We start from the raw sequence: 24774 nt of genomic DNA, 5'->3' as shown, positions 1-24774 counted from the left end.
TTCAAAGTTACTTGAAGTAAATATTCCAAAAGTGGTTGCTCTCGGAGGTAGGTGACCTCAGATGCAGTGGCCACATCCCCAGGGAGCAGTGTTAGTGGCTTCTGGTTTTCATGTTGGCCAACTTGTCTCCTAGACTGAGGACTTGATCAAAGCCCTGCAAGACCTGGAAAACGCAGCGTCAGGAGATGCCACCGTGCGGCAGAAAATTGCTTCCTTGCCTCAGGAAGTTCAGGATGTTTCGTTACTGGAGAAAATAACAGGTATGAAACTGGCAGGTGAATGCATTTGGGTGCAATAACTTAGAAATCAAAGTGGTTTTTTCTTTATACGAGGAGCTGTCACTCATTCAGTCCTTTATTATATACTCTTGCAGCATCCAGCTGTGCAGACGACTGTGCAGTTCATGTTTGCTTGTATTCATGCATCAGGAGCTACTCAGAGAAAAGAGGAATTTCAAAGTGCACACCATGATTAAATGTGAAACCCACCTGGTGTGTTCAGCTGAAAGTACAGCCTGATGGTTTAGTGTAATTAACCTCTTCAAAGGGGCTGACTTCATAGATTTGATCCCCCCCTGTGCCCTGTTAGCGACATCTCTGCGAGTATAAATGCAGTCGGTCAGGTTGGTGTCTGCAACCACTGCTCTTGGGCCGTTGGTGCTGCCTGTTTCCTGTATATCCCCTGTGATAAGAACTCTTATTTTCCTGTCAAGCCCACAGTGTATAGATGAACGAGACATTGCTGTGTGTGTGGCAGTGTCCAAGCCAGAAGGTTTCACACTTTGTCTCTAACTGCCCTGATGCTTGTGCCTGCAGACAAGGAGGCTGCCGAGCGCCTCTCGAAGACGGTGGACGAGGCGTGCCTGCTGCTGGCCGAGTACAACGGCCGCCTGGCTGCTGAGCTGGAGGACCGGCGCCAGCTCGCCCGCATGCTAATCGAATACACCCAGAACCAGAAGGATGTCCTTACAGAGAAGGAGAAGAAGCTGGAAGTGAGTACTGATGGCACCAGTGCCAACAGGCCAACAGTCCCACTTGACTCCTGATCTGGGTATTTCAAGGGAGACGATTCTGGGTGTTGTCTTTCCATATGGAGTGAAACAGGGCTAAGAAAGGGGTGAAACAAATCTGGAGAAGGCAAATCTGTTCTGACATTCAGTCTAGTAGGTTTCATACAGGTGGACACGGAAGGTCCAGAGCTCCATTCTTGTTAAAGAAAGAAAGGCTTATCTTCTTTCAGTTTCTTCGGACTCACACTATCCTTTTTATGAAATCCCCATTTCCAAAAAATCAACCTCCCTTTGCCATAATTATCTTTTTATTATTATTGCTTGTTTTGTTGGTGGGTGCCCCTCATCTGCCTTCCCAGCCCCTATTTGATAAGGGGATGGAATTCAAACAAGATCTTCTGGTATCCATCCTTTAACAGCCACAGCCACTCGTGCAGCTTGTGTGAGTGAGTGTGAGCTGCTGCAGGGAACAGGCTCTGGAAGGAGCCTGTGCTGTGGCAGGCACAAGCTGTTTGCTGCCATGACAAACCGCATCCTCTGACAGCCCTGCAGCATGTGCTGGGACAGATTTCATTCTGAGAGTTTTCCTCCCTGTGTGTGTTTATGCTGGAGTTCCTCAGTGTCTTGTGACTGTGAGCATGCTGCTTTTCCAGAGCTGGATTTTCCAAATCAGCCAGGCAGGTGCTGACTCTGCGTTCGGGATTGGAGTGGGTAGTTGGTAACTCTCTCGGCTGGTTTAGCCTGAATTTCCTCAGGCGGAGCTGAGCGTCTGTGTAACAACTGAGTCACTAAAGGCACTTTCAGACATGGGTATGGAAGATGCTATGAACCCAAATCCTGTTTGGCACCTGGTTTATGAGCAGAATATAGTGGAAGTGTTAGGTCAGGGGTTTTCCCCTTGCTGAAAGGAGGACACATGTCTAGTAGAAACATATGTATAAATCTATAAATGACAGACCTGTTGCTGTTTACTCTTTCAAAAGGGCAGGAATAGGCAGCAGAGTGCTGCAGAGCAGTGTTTGAAAAGCCCAGAACAAGCCATAAATTTGAGTCAGTTTGAGAGTGTGAAATTGAGACATTCATCATGACAATGGTGAAATGAAATTTCTAATGCGCTTGCTGAAATGTTGTGACACTTATGTTGGGCTGTGTTTTGGAAAATGTCCTTTTGGGAAGAAATGTTACTTGAAAATTGTAACTGTGGCAGAGGCAGGAATGTCATCCTGAAAAGTCTGAGCTACAGCAGGAATAATCCCACTGATGGCTGCAGGACAGGCTGCTGGCCCACTGTTTAGTGTGAACAAGTGCTTTACCAGGTTGAAAACTGAAGAATGATCTGATTAACTATCTGGATCTGATGCCAGTTTAGGTTGGATTTTGTCATGCTGCCAAACCAAGTTGGCCTTAGTGCTGTAGAAATCTCAAATGAGTCACAGGAAATGCCACTCTCCTACTTGACATGAAGACGCAATTCATATTCCTGTCAAATCCCAGCTGAGGGCTGTTGCCTGATGAAAGCATTGCCTTGTTCTTGGGCTGTAGAGGGTTAATAAATGGAGGAAGATGTGGGTTGCAGATGTGACAGGCTCTATCTGCTCATCAGTTTTGTTTGAGTCTTTGATGTGCTGGCAGCACATACTGTTATTGATAAGCCTGGCTTGTCCTTTGTTGTGCTGAAAAGTATTTTATGAAAAGGAGCTGGAATTCTTGTGGCAATTAAGAACATGTTAAAAAACAAACAATTTACTCAGGCAAAAGCTGAAATAAGAAAACAGTTTAAGCCAATGTAATCATACACATCTCCTCAGCGTGTGCTTTGCTCTCTCGAGGGATCTCTTCCAGAATTTCTGCTGCTTCTGACTCTTTTTCTCTTCTGCAGTAAGTTCCCTGGCTCTGAGCTGAGGTGGCATTTCTAGGTGGAAGGTGATTTGTTCACTTGGCTGTCCTAGTCCAGCCAAGGCTCTGCTTGGGGAGAGGGGTTTCTGTCGGTAACGTGGCTCTGGGCTTTAGTTAAGATATGAAAATGTCTTGTTTGAAATCCCTAAATATGTTTTGTACTTTATTTACTCACAAAGCAAAGTCTTTCACTGTGATAACAATGGAAGTAGCTAATCTGTGTCTTTCGAAAAGCAGCTTTTGCAGTCTGAAGAGCTGCAGTTGCTTACTAATCCCGTTAATGCTGTCCCTTGACACAGCAGATTCTCAGAACATACATAAACTCAGTGACTTGTGTGTCTGGTGGGATAATGCTCAAACCCCGGGACACAGAGAAAAGCTCTTCAGTTGAGGGACACTGCTGAGAAAGGTGCTGTTGGACAATGAGCTAAACTTTAGCATGGATACAGACGGGGGTGCGTAAGGGTTGCAACAGCATAGTGCTGGGAAGCCCTGGAAATCTGAAGGAAGAGGGGTGGCACAGAGCCTGAAGATAATGACATGGGTGCAGAGCCTGAAGATCATGACATGGACAAACTGCTTTTAGGGTAGCAATGGAAAATGTAGTAATTGGGACTACTTTATCTGGGGGTGAGATCTGGATAATGTGCTTGTAGTGTAAAAGGAGAAGGCAGAGTTCCTTTAACTCTGACAGTCAGCAAAAGCAGCAGGACCAAAACTGATGCTGAACAGCCTGTGACAAGGCATATTTTTAAGGGTGACTATTCCTTAGGCTAACTCACTGAAAGGTGTGGTGGGGGCTGTTGTTCAGAACACTGGATTTCTGTTTAAATGTGCTTCATCTTGGGCAGCTGCTGTGTGTTCTTCCATGGCCTGGAAAGCATCGGAGACTTTTATAATAGTAGGTGTCAGGAAATAAAATCCCTTTTCAGGCAGGCATAGAAACTAGAACTGGTGCTCATAAGGATGAGGTGAGGTGGCTTCCCATCTCACATGGGTATTGATCTGCCAGTGGAAGTTCTCTGATTTGGGTTATTTTTGGCCATGGCTGCTCCTGTTTCAGGGTACCAGCAGCTGGGAGGGATTTTGTCCTTCAGCACCTGAGTCTGCAGAGCTCCAAGGGGAAGGACTGTCTTTTGAAGCCCTCTGTGTGCTCTTCCTGAATGCATGGCAGGCAAGAGGAAAAATCCAGGAAATGCAGGGGAGAATTCCCATGTCTGTGTACCAGGTGACTGCAAAAGGAAGTCAGTGAAATAGGTGGAACCAGAACCACCACTTAAAAGTAGAGCTGGAAAAGGGCAAATTGTATGGAAGCTGTATCTGAAATGACCAGTAATGACAGGAAATCTGGGGAGGGTTATTTTCATCTAATGGGGAAAAGAGGAAAAAAGTAAAATAGAGGGGAATGTGCTTTTGGAGTTGTTTTGATTTGCAGTTAGTGCTAGTGAGTTCTTCCGCATGTCCTCCCAGTACCTTCTGGATCTGCCTTTGTACAAGGTGATGTGAGGAACATACTACAGCATGTACAGTTTGTTCTGTGCAGTGCATTGTGTCGGGGGTGTGTGTACACAGCTGTGTTGTGTGTGCATATGTATGCAGACGTGGAGAACATGCTGTATCCAAGATCCAGGTTAGGGGATCCAAGATCCAGGGGAAATGTTCTGATTGTTGACTGCACCTGACAGGTTGTGACTTGAATCCTGCTGGGAGCTGTGGGGCCTTCACATCTTGGGGCTTTTTAATATTCATGGCTTCAAGGCACCTTTAAGAAGGTGTTAAAACTGTGCCCATAGGAACTTGCAAGGCCTCTTTGGCAGTGCGTCTCTGCAGGCTGAAGTGCGGTCTCACTGAGCTGCCTTTTCTGGGCCCTGCACATCTTCTTGAAATATGATGTAGTTCAGGGGGTTAATGTGCAATTTATTGCTGTGCTGCTTCCACCGCTTCAGTTTTTGCTGCATGTCACTGTTGGATGTCTTTGTGGCTGCAGCTTTCCTCTCAAGAATTCCTGAGCTCTGGTGTGTACATTTCAGTGGTTTAGGCAGGGATCAAGAGGGGAAGTTTTAGTTTTTCTGCCAGGAAAGGAAACTGATGGTGTTTCACATGCGTGTGGGTAGCAGGAGGGAGCTGTGGGAGCCAGGCAACAGTTCATGCACTCACTGAGAGGGTCGTGACTCTCTGCTTTACAAAGCTTCTCATTTTTGGTAATTGTTTCCCAGCACTCTTTGCATTGGTCATTTCTTGTAAATACACTGTCAGTGGGACATTAGTATTTGACATGTTTTAGTGAGCACGTTTGAGAAGTACTTTAGGCTAAGAAGCAAGCAGCGAAAGCTAAGGGGTACCCAGGCGAGCTGCTATAGTAGAGCTGTGTGTTTCATGGTTTTAAATAGGAATTTTACATGAGCATATATCCCTCTTTGCTCTCAAACTTCACTCTCTTTTTTTCCCATCTCTGTTGACCCTCTGGTGTGTTTTCCCTGACTTGTGAGGTCTTTCCCTTTCATACATCCAGCTCAAGCGACAGCAGAGCAGACGGACTGGCTGCTCTTCCTCTTCTCTTTCTAGATCCTCATTAACACCCAGCCAGCTGGTTTTCAGTTGGTGCACTTCCTGTGATGACTTACGACATGTTACTGCCTGACCTGGCACAGGAATGGAAGTGTCCAGGGCACACTCTAAGCTAAAATAAGATGAAGTCTGTGCTGTGTAACTGGACAAGGTGAACTAAGTCATATGGAAGGAATTCCCTGTCGTGTCCATTAGTCAGTTTTCCAAGGTTCAAGCAAAGCTTCCTGTGAATGAAACACTCTGTCAGATTCATTCAATGGGGTTTAATTCTGATTTTGCATTTGTTTCGAGGACTCGGGATCTGTCATTTGGCTGCTGTGGATGTAGGATGCTGCATACGGGAAGGGAATGTTGATTAGCAAAAGCATTCATGTGGCACAGTGCCAGAGTATTTCTGTATCATCCTCAAACTCCTGCTTACAGCAAAGATCTCATTATTTTGTCTAATAGAAGCAAATAGCATCCAAGTACTATTAATCTTAATGAAAGCCTACCTTCAGCAAGGCCATCAGCTGGAGACGGCGCACAGACAGGACCATGGGAGTCAGTGGCTGCTTTCAAGTACACTTAATATTCTTTCAGCTTTATAGAACAGAGGGGCCTTAAGAAGGGATCTGCAAGATACAGTTTCAGAGCATGTCTTGGGCTACGTGAAGAGCATGGATTCCCATGAAATCTGCTTCCAGAGTCTGTGGTGGCAGAATGTGGCCACAGCTGGAAAAAGCAAAGCCTCTGAGCCTGGGAGAGTGTTACGTGTGTCTGCTTCTGCCTGTTCCTGAGAGCAGTTGAGGTATGTTACTGAGTAGTGCAGATGGCAAATACAAGTGAATGGGCCTTGCACCTCATACAAAGGGTTACACCTCCTGGTAGGTGCTGCTTCTGTGTTGCAGCAGGACTTCAGAGTTCCTCACTGGTAGGAGCAGCTGCTCAGCAGGGTTGGGTGGTCTCTAGGCTCTGCCCTGATGCCCGTGTTCAGACCCTTCCCTTGCTGGATGCTGTGTGGTGGGGCTCCAGCATGGTCAGTGCTGCCTGGCCTGGCTCTGGTAGTTGGGCTCTGATGTCCTCAACAGCTCTGCCACAAATCACACAACATTTTGATACCAGAGCAGATGGAAAGTGTGAAGCATGCAAAGCAGTCTGTGTTGTGTATCCAAGCTGTCCAGCAAGAACTCATCTCTTCTAGGAAATCTTGGTTCCTGGATTACTCCCCTAGAACATTGTTCCCATTCCTGAATTCAGGGACATTTTTCTGAGCCAGAGGCTTTAGTGGTTTAGGGGTTGTTACTCCTTCTCCAGTTCTTCTGCAGCAAAACCAATCTGCAGCTCCTCACTCCTGACACTGGCATTCTTGAGGAAGTGCTGCCCTTTCTTTCCTGGCTTGATATCCATCACTCCCTGACAGTCCTGAACTACGGCTTTTTAATTTACTGCTTCTTTTAAGATAGTTTTCTGGGGTCTCTGATCCAGCCTCTTCCACCGCCTCTCTGTGAGCATTTGGAATACAATAATACAGTAACTTTTTGCTGTCTCTGTCCCATGTGTGCAGGAGCTGGTGCTCTGCTCTCTCGCTGCCCCACATTGAGCAGAACACTCCTGTTACCAGCCCACTTTTTCCCCTCCGCTGGCTTCCCCATTCCCCTGGAAGGTGTTGGAATGCAGCAGTGTCCTGTCTTGCCTCTTTACCTGCTCTCACCCTCTATTCATGCTTAAAAATCTGGGGTGGTTTCCTGGTTTTGTTCTTTCTTCATAATGTGACTTTTTTGACTTGTCTCCCCGTTTAAGTATTTCCCAAAATGGAATGGCCAGGGGTGTCAGGCATCGTTAGTTTGATCCTGGTTTTATCTTTCATTAAATCCTCATAATCCCAAATGAAGGGGTGTACCTTCTCCTGAGCTGGTTTTGTTGTTGCCCTCCTCCAGCCTCAGAACAGTGCACTTGGGTTTGCAGAGCTGATAGAGCTTTGTTTGAACTTGACCATATCCTGTGCACATTACAGAAGTGTTTGTTACGGTGGTGAGTTAACTCACTGAGCCTCATAAAAGGATTTAAGTTTGAAACAGGCTGTTACAGAACATCCTTATTTGGTGCTGGCAGGAATTTATGGACTATTTCTGTAGCTGTTGTGGGCATGTGAGTTGTGGTGTAGGGGTATGTGAGTTGTGGAGGCTGCCTGTGCTCTCACTGTTCTAATTCAAAGTCATGAAACACAGCGAGTGTAAACTCCTTGCTTGTAACCCCACAGGAACTGCTGCGCTTTGATATTTGGGGAAGGTGAAGAGACTTTTCCGTCACTGAGAAGGTCAGAAAGGCCGGATTAAAGCTGTAAACACTTCAGAAAGATGTTGCGATTAAATGTGTGCCTTGTTTTATTTGATCTTCAGAGATAAACTGCTCCTCTCTTTGTCAAGTAATTAAGAAATGAAAAATGAGTGAATATTACAGCAGACTCTATGGAAGCCCCTTTTGTATGTGATTTTTAAGCTCATTCTTTCCTGCATTCTGGAGCTGCCATGAAAAATAGGCCATGGGTAAAGATGGGAGCATTCCAAAAGACATGATGTGATACTGGGGTTTTATTACTTAAACAGCTGTCTTTTAACTAAAACCTGCTTTTGAGACTGTTTCAAAGTTTTGTGACTCTAAACATTTATGTAAGTTACCTAAAAATCCATCTTTAATTGAGCTTCTACATTGGGTAACATGGATCTGCTCTGAAATGGCCTTAACCAGAACTCACCAAGGTACAATTCATTCTTTCAGTTTCAGGGTCCAAACTCTTCCTCTGTCTTCCCATTACAAAACACTAGTCACTGTTAGCTGTGTCTCCTGGATCACAGAGGTTTCTGAAGCTGCATAGGTATTTCTTGCTGGATTTTTAATGCTCAATGCAGGCCTCATTTGTGGAAAACCCACTGCAAGTTTCTTCTTCAGGGATTCCTGGTTTTCCCCTTTATAATAAAATTCTGAAAACTTTGGTCTCTGTGTTTTGCTTGGTTTCAGTCCAGTGTGGATGAGTCTGTCTGGTTTACATGCAGTGATCATGTGTGTGTTTCAGTGTTTGCTGACATGCCAGTGGCATGGTAAGCTGCTGGGGTTGCTGATGTGAGTTGTCCGACAGCTCATGGAGGAGACCACATTTCACAATCAAACTCGGGCTTGATTTAATGACCTGAAAGGGAAAATTGGATTATTTAAATAGTCAAAATTGATCAGGCTTGACATAAAAAGAGCATTTTAGCAGCACGGATGACAGGGTCTGTGGTCATGCCAATGGTTGCTCTGAGAGCTAATGCCCCACCACCTTCCCTCGGAATCCTCACCTGGAAAATACTCATGGCTTAGCTAAAAGCACTGTTAATGGACCTGTGCTTAATCTCCATTCTCTTGTCTCTCTCCCTCAGGAATATAAACAGAAGCTTGCTCGGGTAACCCAGGTCCGCAAGGAGCTGAAATCCCACATCCAGAGCCTTCCCGATCTGTCACTGCTGCCCAATGTCACGGGGGGGCTGGCACCTCTGCCGTCTGCTGGTGACCTGTTCTCAACAGACTAGAACAAATGGTGTCCCAGTTCCCAATACTACCAGCAGAAGTGAGAAGACTGGTGTAGACTGGAACTCCAGCCTGCCAAGATCTCCAGTGGGAAGGAACCTGCAGACCCTGCTTTGCCCCTTGGCTGCTCGTGTTCCCCTGGCTCATGTTGAGGGGAGAGCGAAGAGCGAGGCTTTGTGAGCTCCACAGCGAGTGGGGACAGTCCCATCTAGGCAAACTTCTCCTATTTTTCCATACTCTTTAGTTGCTGTTTGCTCTTAGCACTCGTTACCCCACAAAAGTCGTGTGAATCATGTACATACATACCTGGGATGTTTCCAAAGGAAGGCTGACCCATCACGCTTCTCCTCTGTACAAGTATCCTGTTGCTTCTGGAGGAGTCTGCCCTGTTTTCAGTGGGTTTGAGCCTGGTCTCTGGAGCAGGAGTGGCTGATGGGCTGCCAGGGCCGGGTGCGTGTGCTGCACTGTGGGAAGAGGCAGCTTCTGCTGAGCAGTGGTACAGAGCAATGCTATTCTTAAGCCTGGAGTTCCTCAGTGTTGTGGGACTGAGGTGAAGATCCTTCCTGTTTGGCTTGTACAGAAATTGAAACTCGCCACAGGCAACAAAAATGAGCAGCTTTTCTTTGTGAATTAGAGGTAGCTTCAAAACTTACATGGCTGAGCAGCACAGAGCTGGGTATTGCCTCGGTGAGAGGGGAAGGAAGGTCAGCTCTAGCTGCCCTAGATTTATACCACATTTTTCCTCTTCAATACACAAAATCTGATGCTCCCAAAACTTCGGTTTAATGACTGGCAAGGCTGGAAGGGTGTATTGCAGCTGCTGGTGGCCCTGTGACCAGCACCTTCATTGACTCTTGGAATGGCTGCATTGAGAATACTATTCTGTTAATTCTCTCCATAGCTTTAGTGAAGTTTGATGCACAGAAGTTAAATGTGGTATAAATATTTATTTATATAGAACATAGGCCCATATATATGCACATACCCTGTATGCACATGTACCATGTCCCTGCGTGTAGATATTAGAAGGATGTACTTAAAGGGTGTACTTAATTTTGTGTCACAGATTATTGTGGGTTGAGTTTTATAATCAGGAGAAGTAAAAAAAAAAAGACAAAAAAAAAGGAGAAAAGGCAAATTTAAAACAATTCCATTCTGTTGCTGGCTGATGGCTTTGTGTGGTGCCTGGCGTTCCAGTTCAGTTTGTGTGTTAGGTCTGACAAGCTGGATTCTGATCACTGAAAACCATTCCAATCTGGATAACCATTCTGTTCCAGTCTGGATAACGCTTCTGTTGCAGTTTAGCACCTCTCAATAGGAAACCTTTATAAAACCTTTTCAGTTTCTGGCAGCGCTGGACCTGGGAGTGCAGGTTTGGTGGCAGAGGCTGAGGTGAGGCTGTGTCTGCGACTCCCTATCAAGGAGGGGAGAGGAGCCCTGTGGAAATGCACAGCTGGTTCTGCATCCTCCTCAGTTTCTTTCACAGGGTGTTTTTAGCCCGCTCAGCGCTCAGTTAAACGGGTACTGCAGCATTTGCTGGTCATGAAGCTGTTCAGAAGCTCTCATCCTTTCCCTCCTGACCTTTCATTTGTCTTTCTTTGAGTCTCCTCGCCCCCCACGGCCCAGCCCAGAAACGTGGTTTTTCTCTTCAGTTTACAGGGAATCCTTCAGTGGCAGGACTGTTCCCTCGGTGAGTCCGTGTGGTTGTGCAGCCCCCATGGTCCAAAGTGATGTAGGTAAAGCACAGCACGGTCCTCTGCTCTTGCCAAAAAGGAAGAAACAAACCCCAAACCTCGAGAACCCAGCCCAGCGCCTCAGCCCTGCTGCCGGGGCTACCCCGGAGCTGTTTGAACCAAGCATTACTTTAGCTGTTGATGGAACGTGTGCCACTGAGGACAACAAAGCTGTCATCAAACAGTGAGACAGGCAGAGGCACTGGCACCGCGGGCTCCTTCCTGGGCAGGTCTGTGGGAGTTGGGTGGTTCTTGGTTTTAATGGAAATGCTTGGATTTCTTTCCCCCAGTACATGTGTGTGGTTTATTTTGCTTAATTTAAATGAAGTCTTGTGGGTTTTAATTTTGTTTGTTTTCCTTTTTGGGCAAAGGGCCTCTGGTGAGCTGGTGGCAGCCTCGAAGTTGAACAGATTCCCCCAAGCTGTGTCTTGTTTTTGTTTTTTAACAAAAGCTTCAATCTGTATATGAACCGATGTAGGAATTAATTTAGACATATAGGCTGCCTGTCGTGGTGGCAGTATATTCTCAACTGTCTCATAGATATCTATTTTTGAATAAAGAGGGTGTCCTTGACAAGTGGTGCTTTGACTTTTTCCGCCCCGCAGGCGTTGCTTGGGGTTTGCCCTTGGATCTGGGATTGGTTGGAGACACGGAGGATCCCTGGAGCTGCCATGGACAGTCCCATTGCCAGCAGAGTAGCTGCTGAGTTCATAAATAATGAGTTCGGGTTATATGGGGGACATGTGGATAATGACTCCTGGGGAGAGTACAAAAGCCAAACCAGGAGCAGGCTGCTGGAGGGCAGCAGGAGGTGCAAAGTTGTTTCTTTACTTGTGTGTTCACAGGGGCTCCACATTCTGCTGTTAGCAGGTTTACCAAAGGCTGCTTAAATGGATCAGAGCAGGCACCGCTATCGCGTCCTGAGATTTAGGGCCTCGTCTCTTCTTTGTGGGAAGAGACAAACACTGACCAAAAGGTGCCCCTTCTGCTGCGGGTGCCTGGCTGGCTCTCACCACTCCCCTCGCTGGTCTCTGTGTGTGTGAGTCCAGCCCCAGCAGGATGGGGACCTGCGGAGCAGCATAGCCAGGACTGAGCCCAGTGGCTGCACTGGTTCCTCCTGGGGCTCTGTGAGAGTCTGGGCAGGCCCAGGCAGGATGTTGGAGCTGTAACTGCTGGATGGCCACGCTGAGAGATGCATCTCTCTGGTGTCTCCTGTGGTCCTGGAAAAGGGGGATGGCTTCCCATGGGAGTTCTGCCAGCTGGGTGTTATTGTGTGCTTTGTCTCCTGGTGCCTCAGGTGTCTCGTTGGTTCAGTGGGTGTAAACCGTCCATTCTCAGAGCTGTGCAGAGGCGATGGCATGTCAAACTCCCACCACATCCTCCTCGTGTGTGCTCTGATTTATGGGAGTTTGTTCCAGTCTCGATCCATCACAGAAGGTAAGTTGAAGGTCCTCAAGTCTGAAATGAGCTCACAGTGACTTCCTGAAGTCAGCATCTCCAGCGAGCTGGTGGGTGTTAAGAACCTCTCCCTGACACGTAAGCACTCACATCACCTTGGCACTTGGGCTAATGCTGGATTGGAAATTCTCCCGTGCAATGGGTGCTGTAAATGTTTAATTTGTAATTTATCTCTGGTATGGCAAAAGTGTCAGAGAGCCTCAGGGAGGTGGTGCAGGGCAGCACTGGGCGCTGCAGGATGCGTGCAGGAAAGATGGCCCTGTGAAGGTGCCTGTTTTGTAGGACTGGTCACACTGCTCTCACAGTCCTTAGAGGATGATGGAGAAGGTGTGTGGGGCAGACAGCTAACGTGGACTTGTTAGAGGGGCGTTGAGTAGTTCATTATGCTCTGCAAACAGTATGGAAGGGTGCTGGATGCTGGATAATGGGAGAGAAACCAGCCCCAGAGAGCCAGAGCCTGGTGCCAGCCTATGGCAGCAGCATTTAGAAGCTGCCAGGAGCCGATTCCTCGCCAGGGCAGTGTTGCTGTGCCGAGCTCAGATGGATGGGAGTGACCTTCAGAAATAGCTGTGCTAATGTTTATTTTAGCAGGGCCCAGCTTCGAGCCGCAGAGCTGAGGCTTATTTTTAACCGGGCATCGAGCAGCGTGGAGCCTGGCTCAGCAGAGCTGGGTAACAAATGCTCTGTACCGTGGGGCTGCTCATCATGGCCCAGCGCTGGGTCTGTGCTCTTAACTCCTTTGGGCCCCTGCTCCTCCAGGCTCTCTGTGCACTGGGACTGCCAGAGAGGAGACTGAGATGAGCTTTTAGGCAGAAGCTCTTCCCTGTGAGGGTGCTGAGGCGCTGGCACAGGGTGCCCAGAGAAGCTGTGGCTGCCCCATCCCTGGCAGTGTTCAAGGCCAGGTTGGACACAGGGGCTTGGAGCAAGCTGCTCTAGTGGAAGGTGTCCCTGCCCATGGCAGGGGTTGGAGCTGGATGAGCTTTAAGGTCCCTTCAGCCCAAACCACCCTGTGGTTCTGGGTGCTGGGTGAGGAGCTGCTGGTGCCTCTGCTTGAGGGGGTGCTGAGGAAGAGCCAGGTCTGGCTTTAAAAGTGAAAAATAGAGGTTTTATTCAGTGCTTGCACAGTTAACTCCTGTCAAGGTAACATCCCATCCCTCACTGCATGATGGCTGCAGCGACAGGAACGGTTATTGAAGCTTGCTTTACCTATGTAGTAGGTTATATGCAGTATATATTCCTAGAGCTATAAATAGATCTGTTATGTATGTATATAGCATATAAACAGCTTTGTGCTCACAGTGTACAATCTTTCTGTACCGACTGCATTCAGAGGATTGCAACGGCACGTGTGAGCACACAGAGGTGCCATCAGTGCTGGAGGGGGTTGTTCTGCTCTTTGGTTTAGGAGATCCACCCTGCGGCCGGGGCTGTTGGTGCTGCAGGAGGAGGAAGGGGCTGGCTCAGGGGTCTCTGCTGCGCCCAGGCTGGTGCCCCCGGTCCCCCTCTCCTGCAGCACCCAGAGCCGTGGCTTTGGGCTGGGCTTTGGCCATTGTCCATCCTTCCACTGCTGGGACCGGCTTGAGCTAAAGCGAGTTGGGGGCCGGCGAGCCCCGGTCTGGGGGTGCAGGGTCTCTGCAGCGCGTGCCCTGGGGCCGCTCACTTGGGCTGGGGTGCGATGATGACGTTGCGGTAGCCCTTGACCCCCGTCAGTTTGTCACTCTCGAAGTCCACCATCAGCTTGTGCAGCCCTGCCTGGGGCGGCACGAAATCCACCCGGAACCTGGCCTCCTCCTGTGGCTCCACGGGCTCCTCGCTGGGGAAGGCAGGGGTCAGTGGGGTGCCCCATCACCCACCCCGTGCCCCATCACCCACCCCGTGCCCTATCACCCACCCCGTGCCCCATCACCCTCCCTGCGCCCCATCACCCCCCCCGTGCCCCATCACCCCCCCCGTGCCCCATCACCCACCCTGTGCCCCATCACCCTCCCTGTGCCCCATCACCCTCCCTGTGCCCCATCACCCACCCTGTGCCCCATCACCCTCCCTGCGCCTCCAATGCTAGGAAGCTGGTACCCCCATGGTGTGGCCAAGCCCCTCCCCAGCAGAGCTGCTCTGAGCCCCCACATCCCTCAGGGATCAGTGTAGCCCCAGCTCCTGCTGTGCCCATAGCAGAGCCAGGCCCCAGGGCTGCCCTCCCTGCAGAGCTCTGGGCACACAAATCCACCCGCCCCCATTCCCAGTGGGAAGGAGAAGCTCTCACAGCTCCTTGATCCGCTGCCCACTGGTGAGGCCGGCGCCCTCCACCACGAACACGCAGTTGTGCAGGGGCACTGTGAGGGGGTTCACCAGGCTGACCTCGGCCACCAGCTTCCTGTTCTGCATCGGCTCCCCTAAGATCTGCAAGCAGGAGGGGTTGGAGCCAGCACCGCCATGGCCGGGGGCTGTGGGGCTCCCCCTGCCCTGAGCCTGGTGGGGCTGAGCCAGGTCCCTGTGGATGCAGGTCCCTATGGATGCAGGCCCTGCTGCACCAGCCCCAGGGCTCAGGTCACTGGGACCAACCACACCAATAGGAAATATCTCCCCCCCCCCAAACCCGCCTGTGTCCTTACCCTGATCTTGATCTCTGGGTTCTTGATGTAGACATCCCTGACAGCCACGATGATGTCGCCGGTCTGGTACTCGGTCAGGAGAGCCACCACCTTGATGAGGTTGTCCTGGGTCAGGTTCTCCCCGTACTTCTCATACAGGATGCGCAGAGGCACACTCCTCTCTGGAGGGGAAGCAGAGAGGGGGTCAGGGCTCACCCATGGCCCTGCACTGGGGTGCTCAGGGCTCCTCAGGAGCTTCTCCAGGTGCCTCTCAAGGTCGTGGCAGAGCTGGGTCCCTGCAGAACTGTGGGGCAGGGGCACCATGGGGTGGGCACCCCAGGGGCTTCTCCAGCCCTTCGCAGCCGGTGTTGGCAGCCCCATTCCCTGGCAGCCTCCTGCGCTCAGCCCTGAGCAGTGTTTACTCCAAAGCCCTTTGGGGATGGGGCTGTGGGGCACAGAGGGAAGGTGGCTGGAGGCAGCTGCAGAGCCTGGGGCAGGGCCCTGGGGATGCTGCAACTGCTGGAAGTGAATCCCGGTGTTCCCAGGGCAGGATGTGAAATGCTCAGCATCAACTGAGGCTGCAGGGAGAGGGATGGGTCCAGCACTGCTCCAGCTGGGCGCAAGGGCTCCCTAAGGGCTGCAGTTTGGGGGCTCTGCAGTCCCTATTCCAAGGCAGGAGCTGGGGGGAGAAGCCTCAGGGGCTTGGATTAAAGCTTCAGGGAAAGTGGTGTTGGATTTAGTGGAGCAGGGACGTTCGTTATTCCCTTAATCTAGCTCAGTGAACACGGAGCGCTGAGCACTGCTTTTGTCACGGGCCCGGCTAAGAGGATCTTGGCACCGCATCGAAGCGGGGCTGATCACGGGCAGCGGATGTGGATCCCGCTTCCAAGCCCTGACGGCTCAGTGGAAAACTGACATAAACCAAATTACTGGGCGGTCGCACCAATTTGTGACTGCGGCAAAGGAAGCGCCGGGGCCACCCAGGGAGGAGCCGCCGAGAGCCCCAGCGTGGCTGCGACCTCCTGGCCCCTGAAACAGCGCCCGCAGCTCCCCCGGCCGGGACCGGGCTGAGCCGGGGACATTCCCGCTCCTCCTGCCCGTGGGAAACACTGCGGAGGTGCAGCCTGAGGAGTCCCTGTCCCGTGTCCGTGCCCCAGAGCTGCAGCTGAACACGGGAGCGTCGCTGACCCGGCCGCAGCCCTGCCCTGGCTGTGGGCACGTCCCTCACCTGAGCGGGGCTCCAGGCTGAGGTTGAGCAGGTCCTTCATCCCGCACTGCGGCCCCACGGCGCCGCGGGAGCTGGCGGTGCGCGCACACAGCAGGAGCCGGCAGCCACGCTCTGCATCCGTGTTGTTGCTCACCACAGCGAAGACGTCGAAGTCACAGCCGTTGTTCGCACCCTCCGACAGCTTGATCTTGAGGTGCAGGCCTTCGTCCTCCTCCCTGAGGGAGCTCGTCTCGTGCTCTGCCTTCACAAACACTTCTCTCTCCTTTTCAGACCCTGCAGGGCACGGAAAACTGTGGTTCCAGGGAGGAAACAGTCCTGCTGCAGCTGCACTAAGGAATCATTTCCCTATGCCTTTTTCCAGCATCCCCCAGCGCCGCCCGTACCCTCGGGGTACTTGTAGGTGTGGGTGATGTCCTCCCTGCTGTCCCTGCCCACACTCTTGGTGCTGATGTTCTTCCCCACAACCGAGGAGTGGATGCTCTTCTTCTGCGACCCATCGCCCTGCACCACCCAGTACACCACGTCAGCGTTCACCTCCGCGAAGATGAAGGGGATGTCGTACTTCAGGCGCAGGTCGCCCTCCTTGATGGCTCTGACAGGAGCCGGCCCACAGCAGAAAACCCCTGCGGGGACCGGAGCCACCATCACCACCCGATGCGGTTGCAGTGGGGGTGTCCCACAGCGCGGGGCTGGTGGGAGCACTGGTGTGGTGCAGACCATCTGTACCTTCGCTCTTCTCCTGCGGTGTCGGGTCCAGTGCCTGCCACCCATCATAGCCGGGTGCCAGGTCTGGACGGGCCATCCAGGACTCCACCCAGCAGTGGAAGTTCCTGCAAGGGAAGCCAGGACAAAGGGGTCTCAGCCTCCGCCATCGCCCACCGGGCTCCAGGGAAGGGGCAAACACTGCCTCGGGAGTGGGCAGGGGCGGACCCACCAGATCATGTCCCTGGAGCGCCGGTCCTCCTCCCCGGTCTCGTTGAGGTAGCGGTCGATGACCAGGTTGCCGTTGGTGTCGTGGGCTGAGTTGTAGTTGGTCACCACCCGACTGGGGACCCCCAGGCACCGCATGACTGCGGGAGCAGGGCAGGGTGAGGGGGGTTTTGGGATTACGTGGATCTCATCCCACAGAGCCCCAGGTTTGTGCAGCTCCTGCCCTTCCCTTTCCCTCTCAGTGGAGTTTCCCGGGAGAGGCCCCGGGATGAGCCAGTTCCCACAGTCATGCAGGACCCCATGTGGGCAGCAGCATTGGCACCAGCGTGCTCCAGCCTCTGACTGCATCTCGCAGCTGCCTCGTGCTGCAAGCGGGGCTCCCAGGAGGCAGGGGGTGGTTGTAACACTCCAAAGGATGCTGCAGATGGCTGCGAGCCTGGTAAACCCACTCCGGTTTTCTGCTGTTTCTGTCCCCCAGAAAGGACCTCGTGTGTCTGTGATGTTTAAATGCTCACACACTCGCACGGGTGCAGCGTTTTGCTCCGAATGGAACCGTGCGAGCGTGTGCACACGGCTCGGCAGAAGCAGCCCTGGCGTTTTTCTTCCCTTTTGCCCCAGCCCAGCTGCCCCATGGCAGTGAAATCCCCTTGTGTCGGCGGGTTCATGGCTATTGCAACTTGACCTTAAAGCCACTTCCCTTCCCCGCGCCGAGCCTCCAGCCCTCCCCCTCCACAGGCAGCGCTAATTGCAGAGCCAGAGCCCTTCTTATCTTGTTTTCCCTCCGTTTCCTGACAGCTCAGAGCTGAACTGCAGAGCATCACTGCAGGCTGATGGCAACCAGCGCCCGCGCCTGCTGCAGCACAGGGGAGGGCAGGGGCTGGGGGGATGCGGTGACCCCCTCCTGTGGGGAAGGGGAGATGTGAGACATCTGCTCTCACCGGTACACGCCACGGCAGCGAACACCCAGCACTGGCCGTACTTGACCGGCTGGCACCCGAAGTTGTTCCACCTCTTGAGAATGTCCACGCTCCCAATCCAGGCCATCGGGCTCATCCCATCTTCATAATGGTTGTCCCAGCGCCCTGCCAGCACCCCCCGGTCCTCGTCATTACAGTTCACCTGCAGCAGGACAAGAGAAGCTGTGGTGGATGGTGATGGATAAGTGCTCGATGGGTGCTGGGCATGGAGGGGCAGGAGCCGGCTGGTGAGGGGGGAGCTGTGCCTCCCCCCAGCTCACACAGGCTGTCACCCCATCCTGCAGCCCTGCAAGAGCTCACTGGGATGCAGGCAGCCATGGTACAAGAGCGTGCAGTGATGCATTCATCTGCAGCCACCTGCATCCCAGCGTGCTGGGGATGTGCAGGGGATAGAAGAGGTGGATGGAGAGGCCAGAACTGGGATGCACTGAGTGGGGATGGATTTTACAGACACATTCTGCTGCCTGGGAGTCTGCCTGTGTCTGTCACCTGCAGCCACCAGTGCGGAGCAGAGGCTGCTCCTGGCGTGGTGTGTGCCCACTTCTGCTGATTCTCTCCTCTTAAAAGGCTTTACGCACTTATGGGATGTAAGAGCAAGCAGAGGGGCTGTGGTGGGACTCACCATGGCGCTCACCACCCTGCCAATGTATGCGGGGTCGTTGCGGCGGGAGCAATCCTTGTTCTGGTCCCTCAGGAATTTGGGGTTTGTATCAAGCAGCTTGAGGCAGATGGACAAGATCTCATCCTCGAACTGGTGCAGAGCAGGGAGAAAAGGTGTGTGAGGTCCCCATGGTAATGGGGGCTTTCCCACCTCCATGGTGGTGGAGGCTCCACTGCGAAGCCCAAGGGCTGGGGCTGGATCCTGCTTCCTGCAGCAGCCACGCAGGAATGAGGCAGGGACCTGACCTTCAGGAAAACCAATGACTTCCCATGGTGGTGACTCATGGCCCTTCCCTGAACCGAGATGTAGATCCCATGAGCAGCCCCGGCTCCCAGCAGCACAGCTGGAGCTCTGGGAGCTGTCCGGGCCCCCCTGCACTGGGGCCCAGCAATGTGGGGCTGCAGTCGGGGTGCAGGCGCTGCCTTATCGGTGCAGCCGGCACCACGCCGGGAGCGCGTTATCGGGTACCGGCTCCTGGCACAGCTCCGATAGGAGACACAGGGACGCTCCCTAGCGCTGCCCGCTCTGAACTCAGCGTGTCCCCTCTTGGAAACAAGATCTTGGTTTGTTTGTCCCATGGATGGGCTGGATCCTCCCAGGGCACTGCCTTTGGGGTCCTCCAGCCCCCATGTCCTGCAGTGCCAGGGATGGTGCTGGGCTTGGCCAGGGGCGTCCCGTCCCGCTCACCTGGCCGAAGTTCCAGGGGGTGGAGGTGATGTAGTCGCGGGTGCCCTGGTAGATGAGCCCCTGCTGGGACAGGACGTACTCGCGGCGCTCATCCTCATCCCGCAGGAAAACCGTGTCCTCTGTGGGGGAGCGAGAGATGGGAACAAGGCCCTGCGCAGGGTCCCCCCACCCCAGGGTTGTGCTGGGCAGTGACTGGGGATGGAGCTGTTGGGAAATGAGGCAACAGGGGCTGGAAATGCTCCCGTCTGAAAAAGCTTCTGGAGAATTTCAGTCCAGTTTGATCTGAGCTGACAGGAAATGGTCAGCGGGGCTGTGCTTTCCTTTCCCATTCCTTCGCTTTCTGTCCTCACTTTTGTTTTATGGAGTCGGGTCTTTTCCCAGGAGGGGAAACCTCCCTGGTGGGAGAAGTTAGCAATGGGAGCCAGGAGCACTGTTTGGGATCGCAGCACAGCTGTTACTGCTGGGAAAAACCCGTTTACTGGAAGTGCTTTCAGAACAAAGCCCAGAACGTGCATCCCAGCACCAACCCTGGGCAAGTGAAGCTTCCTAAAGCCCCTTATCTCTGTGGAGCCAGCACGGAGCGTTTCGGATGCAGGAAACCGGCTGGGAGAGGTGGGAGCACCGGGCGGCTCCTCAGGGCACAGGAAGGATGTGGATAGATGGAAACCCCGCTGGTTCTTCCCCAGGGCCGTTAAACCTGCAGCTCTGAGCTGCCCTTCTGTCAGGATGCCCCCATTCCACCGGGTCACTGACACTGGGGAACACCCAGTGCAGGTCCCTGAGCACACAGCGGGGGCTCAACCCGGGGGTGGTGGGACCAGGACAAGTGGGGGCAATTAGGAGCAAGTAGGGCAATTAGAGGCTTTTCATCCGCCCACCCACCCAGGAGCTGCTGTTGGGGCTGCTCAGGGCTTGGCATCAGCACTTGCAGAGGTGAGCTCTTGCGGGGCACTGGGGCTGCTGGGATGGGGTGTTTGGGTGCTGGCAAAGGGGCTGCACGTGTCCTGGGGTGGGGGATGGGGCTCGAGGCCCCCGACTTGCTGCAGGGACCATGTGGAGGTGGAAGCAAAGTGTGAGTTTCTGCTTGGACCCGAGCTCAGGGCAGGACTCGGGGGGTCTGCAGCAGCGGAAGGTGCACAGAGATGCTCATGTGGGAACCTCCAGCATCAGAGGTGACGCCTCACCTGGGTGCCAGGGGTTAAAGAGCAGCACAAAGTCCCCAAGGAGGTAGCTGGAGCCCTGGTACTCAGTGGAGGCCTCCAGTGTCAGGCTGTAGCGGCCGACGCGGGCACTGGTGGGGGAGCAGAGTGAGACCGAGAGGGAATCCTCATCCTGCTGCTGCATCACGGCGCTCCAGCCCGATTCCTCCGGGAAGTCGGTCATGGCAAAGTGGGACCTGGTTCCTGATGTCTCGATGGGGCAGGGTCCTGCCAGGAAAGCACAATGTCCGCTCTCCCAGTGCTCTAGGGTCCCTGGGAGCCCTGCACCGTGCGTGCTTGTCGTGGTTTAAGCCCAAGCTGTAAATCAGAACCCAGGACAGTGCTGCACAAGGGGACCTACCCCACAGCACCCCATGGTACTGCTGTGCCCTCCACCCCGAGGTGGCTGCCCTACGTGCGCTCTTGAGACCCGGGCACGTTTGCTGTTCGGTTTGTCAGGAACTGGGACACAGGCAGCCCGGCCGTGGGATGCTCTCAGCAGGGGCCCCGCTCCGTGCGCATCGCCTCAGGCGTTGCTACAGACATGGGGATTACATCAGTGTCCAGCGCTGGAGCCGAGGACAGCGCGATCCCTGCCCCCGTCCAAGCCACCTGCGCCCCGCCGGCTCCAAGCCCTGCTCCGGGGGTGACACCGGCCCCGGCCAAGCGCGGCTCCCGGCGGTGCCGGTGCGCGGGCAGGGCCGGCCGGGGCCGCGGTGCTGCTGCTCCCCTCGCCCGAGCACGCCCGGGGCTGGTCCCCTGCCAGCCCTGGCCGCAGCGTGGGCCGGGCGCCAGCGAGGCACCAAAAATACTCATGAACTCATGAGTGTGACACAGTTTCTCCTTCTGGGGGGGCCGAGTTGAGCAAACCCCGTCCTTTCAGCAAGGGCCAGTCTGGAGCCATCATGGGGATGGGCAGCCATGAAGACCTGCCTCCTCCTCCTCTTCCTCCTCCTGGCTCCCCCCTCCCTGCGGGCAAAGCCAGCAGCATCCCTGCAGGGCCCCAGGAGCCTGAGAAGGGCTCTTCAAGCACTGCTTTAGAAATACGGACTCTGTTCTTGCACGGAGCCATTCCTCTCTTTGCTGTGGGAGATGGCACTTGGCCTCAGTGGCGTCACTGTACTGGGGGGGAGGCCTGACAGCCCTGACCCTATGGGCCTGTGGGTCTGGCACTGGATGGGATGTGCTGGTATCACCTCCGGTGTGGCACCATGCGCCTGTGTGAGAGCCAAAGCACCTTTGCTCCTGTTGCACCACGAGGCTTCCCACTTGCAAAACCAGACTGGGACTGCCTGGGATGCAGCACGACCTTGTCACAGTGCACAGAGCCCTGCACGGCTGCTCTGGCACGGGGGGCAACAGGGAGTTGCTGGTTTAGCTTCAGGTTCATGTCCATCACCCCACGGTGGGACTGGAGCGAGGAAACCCTGGAGCAATTTCACTTTGCATTCTGGCCTGGCTGCAGCCCCAAAAAAACCATTGCCTAAGGAAGTGTTTCCTCTCCCCTTGCTCTGAGCTGGCAGAGGCCAAGCCCCTGCCTGCTGGTTGTGCCCAGCTCTGGCCACAGGAGCAATGTCCCCAGATGTCACTGCTGCCAGTGGGGCTGCAGCAGGTGAAGCTCCTGAAGTGAGACCATAGGGACCCACTGGATGCTGCTCCTGGGTACCTGCTCTGGCACTGCTCGGCGGCTGCAGTGGGGCCAGGTGCTTGTAGGGCTCAGTGGGAACATTTCCATACACCAGGTTTTCTGTTTCCTGAGCAGACTGGCTCTGGGGATGTCTGAGTGGTGGGGGCTGGGGTGGCTGCGTCAGGAGGCCCTCAGCAGAAATCCTGTTCCTGAAAACATTTGCTTTTGCTGGTGTTTCTTAGTCGGGTGAGAGATTTGGTGCAGCGCCATGCCTGGCTTGGCCATGGGAAGAGGAGGCTTTTTGGTTTGTCTATTGCTTCCCTTCAGCTCTCTGCCTTGGTACAAAAGCCATGCTCAGCACTAGGCTGGGATGGGGGGACAGGGGCTGTGAGATGGGGCAGGTGCCCCTGTGCAGCGCTGCAACCCTGGGGCAGCTCGGTCAGGGCACGGTGCCACTCACCCGTCTCCACGTTGAAGGCCAGTTTGTCCACCCCGTCCTCATAGGCCCTGCCCGAGAAGTGCAGGGTGATGGTGAAGGGCTGCCCGCGCCGCACCACCAGCTGCTGCCCGCACATCTCCGCCGTGCGGTGCTCCCGCCCGTTGCGCTCGCTCTGCAGGTCCCACGTCTCCAGCACCAGATCTGCAAAGGCAGCAGCAGGTTCAGCTCCTCCCTGTGCCCCGTGCTGGCAAACAGGATCACTATGGCCTCCTTGCCCCGGGGTTTGGGCCTTGGTGCTGGGGTTTGGAGCTGCACTCTGGGCTCTATTTCTTGCTCCATGGTGCCATCCTCCACAGTATCACCCCCGAGGATGGGCTCCACGTGCTGCCCGAGCTGTTCCAGCTCTGTGGCTCCCGGCATCCTGCACTGGAGCAAAGCCCCCACTCCAAATGAGAGCTGCTGAGATGGAGAATGCCAGGGATGCTTCTTGTAGCTCTCTGGCAGCGTTACAGCTCTGTTACAGCTGACCAATTGGCGAGACCGGCTGTAAATTCGGTGACAAAGAGAGTGTTTGATTGCCGGTCCCATCGCTCTGCCCTGCTCTGCCTTCCAGCCCCGCGCCCCGGAGCGGCTGCCAGCCGCGTCTTGCCGCCCCAGGCACTGTGATGTTGTTCATTGTCACTCAGGACCGGTGACCCTGGGAGGCTCTGCCGGCAGACGGGTTTGTTGCCAGAATAAGCAGAAGCGTTCAGTGCCGGGCACACGGGGAGCTCGGTGCTGGCCGTGGGCAATGCTCCACTCATCACCCCCGTGCCATGGCTCTCCCTGGCTGAGCCCTGCCCGGTGCCAGCAGCGGTGGTCCCTGAGCCCTCCTCGGGCCGCTGCCTCCTCGAGGCCCTGGCCTCGCTGTTCCAGAGCTAAATGAAAGCCCTGCTCCTGGCTCTCTGTGCATGGGGACCCCGCATTGTGCAGCCAGGTGGGCAGCCAGGCCCATCGCACTGCGAGGGCTGCTGTGACAGTGGGACTGGCCATAAATAAGGGCAAGGTCCCTTCAGCCGGTCCATCGGGACCCTGGAGTAGGGATAGAGCATAGAGAGTTCCCCTCCCTCGGGAGGCAGAAGCAGGGCTCTGTGCTACTGCACTTGAACTGTGCGAGCATAAACCTCACTGACACCGAGCCAAGTGTGCTGCAGTGAGTGTGTTCAGAGAGCAGGACTGGGGCTCCTCCTCATCCTAGGGTTATCGTCCCGAGTGGATTCAGCAAAGAGCAGATTTTAAAGTGCAGGTGCCTCTTCCCAAACTGACCCGTGCCGGGATGGGGTTTGCAGGAGGCAGAGGGGCCCCGGGCACCCCAGACAGGGCTGGGCATCGGGGCAGGGCGATGCCGTCTCGCCCGAGGGCTGCATACCCATCGGTGTCACTCAGCCCTGTGTCCCGGGACCTCGGAGGCGGCTCTGGGAGGCTGGGGAGTGCTTCTGCCCCTCGCACTAGCTCTGGAAAACCGCCCTCCTGGAGGCATTTCTGTGGGACAGCAGCGTTACTTCTGACTGAGCCTCCAGAAATCCTCCTTAAACCAGGGTGGGACGTAGGCACATGTCCTGCTCCCGCTGCCCCCGCTCGGCTCCGTTAGCACTGAAAGCTTTAAATAGCACCAAACTTCATTGTGCAAATACCGCCTGTGCTGGAGCTGCGAGGGGAGGGAGGGACTGGAGCAGACCCTGCACAAACCCGCGCTTGTCTGGTTGAGTCTTTCCCGTTCCCTCTCCCTTTTCGCTCCAGTGGGGAGTTCAGTGGTTCATGGCCGAAGGTGCCCCCGGGCTCGGCTTGTGGGGAAACCTGCGAGGAGGGGGGAGCGTCCGTCTCACCTTCGGCCATGGTGTCCCGGTGCTGGTTTCAGTGATAGCCCCTGTGCTGGTCCCGATGAGAGTCCTGGTCCCAGTGCTGGTCTCGGTGCCCCTCCGCGCCCTGCCCGGCGCTCGCTCCCTTTATACGCGGCCGCCGCGCACACCCCCGCGGCCGGGGACGGCAGAGGGAAGAAAGGGAAAACAAAGTTTCCAGGAAACGCCGTGCTTGGGTCCCACCTATTCAAACCGCCCAGCGCCCGGTTCCTGGGGCCCCCCCGGTGCGCAGCCCCTCGCCGCCGGCCCCCGGAGCCGCCCCCGGGCCGGGCTGGACCCGCTGCCGGTGGAGAGGAAGGGAAAATGAGCGGAGGGAGGAGAGGGGCT

The 24774-nt window shown here is 54.4% G+C and overlaps 2 protein-coding genes across 2 annotated transcripts in view; one reads left to right on the top strand and one right to left on the bottom strand.

The window, feature by feature from the left end:
• RPRD1B (regulation of nuclear pre-mRNA domain containing 1B) overlaps nt 1-11331 on the top strand; it is a 17638-nt gene extending 6307 nt beyond the window's left edge. The window contains exons 5-7 of the mRNA XM_080628089.1: nt 134-260; nt 816-991; nt 8875-11331. Coding sequence (XP_080484215.1) covers nt 134-260; nt 816-991; nt 8875-9024 — 453 coding nt within the window. The 3' untranslated portion in view covers nt 9025-11331. The remainder of the gene's footprint in view (nt 1-133; nt 261-815; nt 992-8874) is intronic.
• Nucleotides 10105-24774, bottom strand: TGM2 (transglutaminase 2). The gene is made up of 13 exons (XM_080628088.1): nt 24415-24774; nt 22571-22750; nt 20469-20711; nt 19285-19403; nt 18559-18687; nt 17898-18078; nt 16964-17099; nt 16756-16859; nt 16413-16652; nt 16030-16302; nt 14823-14983; nt 14474-14610; nt 10105-14026 (listed from the first exon to the last, which is right to left on the bottom strand). The coding sequence occupies exons 1-13, from the start codon at nt 24422-24424 to the stop codon at nt 13870-13872; spliced, it is 2070 nt and encodes a 689-aa protein (XP_080484214.1). The 5' UTR covers nt 24425-24774; the 3' UTR covers nt 10105-13869.

Source organism: Psittacula echo, assembly GCF_963264785.1.
Source record: "Psittacula echo genome assembly, chromosome: 12".
NCBI lineage: Eukaryota > Metazoa > Chordata > Aves > Psittaciformes > Psittacidae > Psittacula > Psittacula echo.
Note: the sequence above shows the minus strand (reverse complement) of the source record. Positions and strands in the feature narration are given on the sequence as shown.

Bases quoted from the DNA above. Each gene is read 5' to 3' on its own strand.
- TGM2 (XM_080628088.1), bottom strand. The intron at 18,079-18,558 runs GTGAGTCCCACC...GTCCTGCTGCAG, and splicing joins GCAGGGTGGTGAGCGCCATG to GTGAACTGTAATGACGAGGA. The intron at 14,611-14,822 runs GTAAGGACACAG...TCCTGCTTGCAG, and splicing joins ACCCAGAGATCAAGATCAGG to ATCTTAGGGGAGCCGATGCA.